The sequence below is a fragment of the Frankliniella occidentalis genome, unplaced genomic scaffold, assembly GCF_000697945.3.
Source record: "Frankliniella occidentalis isolate FOCC.00 unplaced genomic scaffold, Focc_3.1 Scaffold292, whole genome shotgun sequence".
Taxonomy (NCBI): domain Eukaryota; kingdom Metazoa; phylum Arthropoda; class Insecta; order Thysanoptera; family Thripidae; genus Frankliniella; species Frankliniella occidentalis.
This window is the reverse complement of record NW_026267418.1, coordinates 400,201-403,313: the sequence shown is the minus strand read 5'-3', so window position 1 is coordinate 403,313 and position 3,113 is coordinate 400,201. Positions and strand designations below refer to the sequence as shown.

The window sequence follows — 3,113 nt, the reverse complement described above, 5'->3', positions numbered from 1 at the left end:
CCCTGGTGGCCTCGGTACATTTAGACATATGTGCAAAAAATGTGGAGACTGATGCCACTAGGGTGCCACTTTGCCTCCTCCTTGCCGCTTCACCCGGGGGGGGGAGTTCCTTTCCTGTGTTGCGGTTTTCGGGACTTCTTGTTCAACTTATTGCTCACTACAGCAATTTTTAGCTTATTTTCGTCAAAAAAGACCCTGCACGAAATTTGCGCCCAAAGGGCTCTACTTTGAAGCGATACCCCTTAGAAGAACATTAAAAAATAACTTTATGATTTGAACCTTGGATACCCCAATAATTAACACCCTTAGGGGTGGTTGCCAGGATTTGCCGTAGGCGTTTCGTTCTGAGGGGGTAATCACTACAGAAAGTAGGTCTACACATTTTTAGAAAAGTTCAAGTGAAAGTGACAAAAAGTTGACTGATAGTGACGAAGACGGAAAGAAAATGTGGTCAAAAGCGGTAGTTTTATCAGATCAATAATGAATAAAATAGAGTCGATGTAGGTTTAAAAATGAGGTAAACATTGAAAAAAAAATGAAAAAGTGAAGGGAAAATTACGAAAAGTGATTGAAAGCAGGAAAGTTACAAGTTGAGGTGTACGCATTTTCTCGGAGAGATTACCCCCTCGTTTCGTTCTCTTTGAGTGAACCTTACGATACCCTGAAAATATCAAGTCTCTAGCAAATCTCCTTTTAGTGGAAGACTCACAGACACACGTTTGCATAAGTCAGCTGGATAGCTTTTTCAAAGCAGAAGGGCTAAAAAGACAAATTGAGTTCGATGATGTGCATTCTGGCTCCAAAATAGACCTTTCTAACAGTGCGCTTTGTGACAAGAAATGAAGAAGTCGGGACCGGAACCAGTACCCAAAGTACGCTTATTTTTGTCATTTCACAGTGCAGTTCGACGTGAATGACCTTGAATAAATCTCTAGTAACTGTCAATTTTAGTTTTCACTGGTTGAAGCCATTATTTTAGAATTGTTTCCGGCGGTGATTTCATTTATAAATCCTTCTTTAAACAGGCACTGCTGGAACCATCTATTGACTTTTAAAAGGATCAAAACCCAAAGGTCGCAAAATAAATTTCTTTATAGGTTTCCAAAGGGTAACTCGTAGAAGTAGATTCCTTGTCGAAAATAATGTGAAAATGACCTATAGCTTATTAAATCGTAAGAAAGGCTTCATATCCGAAAATTGTACTTACACAACATATTTGGCGTCGAGAGATACCCTCCTTTGGGCTCAACGGTCCCTAGATTATGTAGTATCGCTTACACGTTGATTTTTACCTAACAATCTGTCAAAGTAGAAGATTTAATATATGGCAAATCAGAAGTTTCATTTCCCTACTTTTGGAGTAAAAAGTCTCCGACAAATGCTGCTGGCATGCAAAATAAGGGGGCCAGCAGGTCTTATTTCCGCATACGCTCATCCAAAAGAGGCCTCGTGGTTAGTCAAGTCATACTAACTCGTCCCGGGTGTCAGCCGCAGGCCTAGCTATATGTGCGCCAGACGCGATGCAGCGTAATAGTGTTTAGGGACATATCGCGAAGCCTGTTACGCTAGACGTGGTCTGGCCTACTTATAGGTAGTAAACAGAATGGCGCAACGAATATCTTTGTTCTCACAACCGACGTTTTAGTGTGATAGGGCCGAGGAAATAGCAATTGCACTAACTGATCTCTGTGGGCGAAACCAAATAATTTGGGTTAGATGAAGTTGAAGATGTCAGAACGGAATAGGGGTATTTCACCCAGAGTAAACCGGATCCAAAAGAAGATGTTTCCTCCTAGACGCTCATTGGATGATGCGGGCGCGGACCCACCGCCAGGTCAGCGACTACCCTGGAGACTATTCCGAGCACTTATAGCGCGTGAGCCGTCAGGGAGGAAACAGTTTAGAAAGCATTACTGTTCTTCTCTGGTTTAAAGTGGATGAAATACCCCATTCTTCGTTCAGAAACACGTTGTCCCTATAGGGTATTCCAATGGAGCGCGGAGTGGAAGCAAGAGGAACAATAACGGAAGGTGAAAAGGTGCCCGCACTCCTCCCCGGGCGCTCACGAGCTGCGTCCAGACAGGAGGGTCGCTTGGGTTGTATGGTCGCTGTGGGGTCTCTGCAGCGGCTCATACCAGCCTGTGCATGTTCGTTGCGCTGGGCTGGCCACCGTTGGTTCCGTTGTTCACCTGTCCACTGGCAATTTGGTTGCGAATCTCGTTGTGCGCAGCAACAACACCGGCTTGCTCTTCGGACGTCAAATTGCGCGAAGTCAGGTTCTGGCACGATGAGGACGCGTTCTGTTGTCGAAAGTTAAATACTTCTTAATGCTTCACATTTCAAAGGTGAAGCCGTAACCATAGGCTTTTCGCAATGACTTTTTCGAAAATTTATTGGCTGAGCGATTAGCGAAGCCTATTACTCCGTCTGGTTGGAAAAACTGTTTTCTGTCTGTCTGTGTATCTGTGTGTCTGTCCGCACGATAACTCGAAAACGAATAGGGGGTGTTCCAGGCAACCTAAAACGGAAGTACATAAGAACAAACTCACTGACCTTTCTGTTTCCGTAATGGCTCTGATTGGTCGAACTAATCACGTGCCTCCGCGGCCTTTCAGATATGAGAAACTGCCAGATCAGTCTCGAGCTCCCCTCCATATTTGAGAGCCCTGGGAAAAAAAGTAAGTGGCGAAGAGCCCCTGTAGTGGAAGTTAAGTGGTTGTAAGCAACTAAGAGGCAAATAAGTGGCAAAGTGTATATTAAGTGGTATTCAGATGGCAAGGTGGCAAGAAAGAGGAAAGTGGCGGAGTGGCAACCAAGAATTTTCCGAAGATGTATTTAGGTGGCATCTAAGTGTTGAAGTGGCCATAAAGAGCAAAAGTGGCAAGGTGGGAACCAACTGCGGTGCTCTTCGTTCTCGCTGATGATCCGCCACGCTCGATTAGTCATATGAGGCTGCCGGAATGGCGTACGACCGGGGTTGGACGGTCAGCCACCCCTCCCCCCGATTTTTGAATAGTGTCCCCTGGTGGCCTCGGTACATTTAGACATATGTGCAAAAAATGTGGAGACTGATGCCACTAGGGTGCCACTTTGCCTCCTCCTTGCCGCTTCAC

At 45.1% G+C, this 3,113-nt stretch overlaps 1 protein-coding gene across 1 annotated transcript in view; it reads right to left on the bottom strand.

Annotated features, from left to right (window-relative positions):
* The window catches only part of LOC113212963 (venom allergen 3-like), a 48,318-nt gene that overhangs the window by 22,072 nt on the left and 23,133 nt on the right, over positions 1 to 3,113 (bottom strand). Inside the window, exon 4 of the mRNA XM_026431845.2 lies at positions 2,136 to 2,300. Coding sequence (XP_026287630.1) covers positions 2,136 to 2,300 — 165 coding nt within the window. The remainder of the gene's footprint in view (positions 1 to 2,135; positions 2,301 to 3,113) is intronic.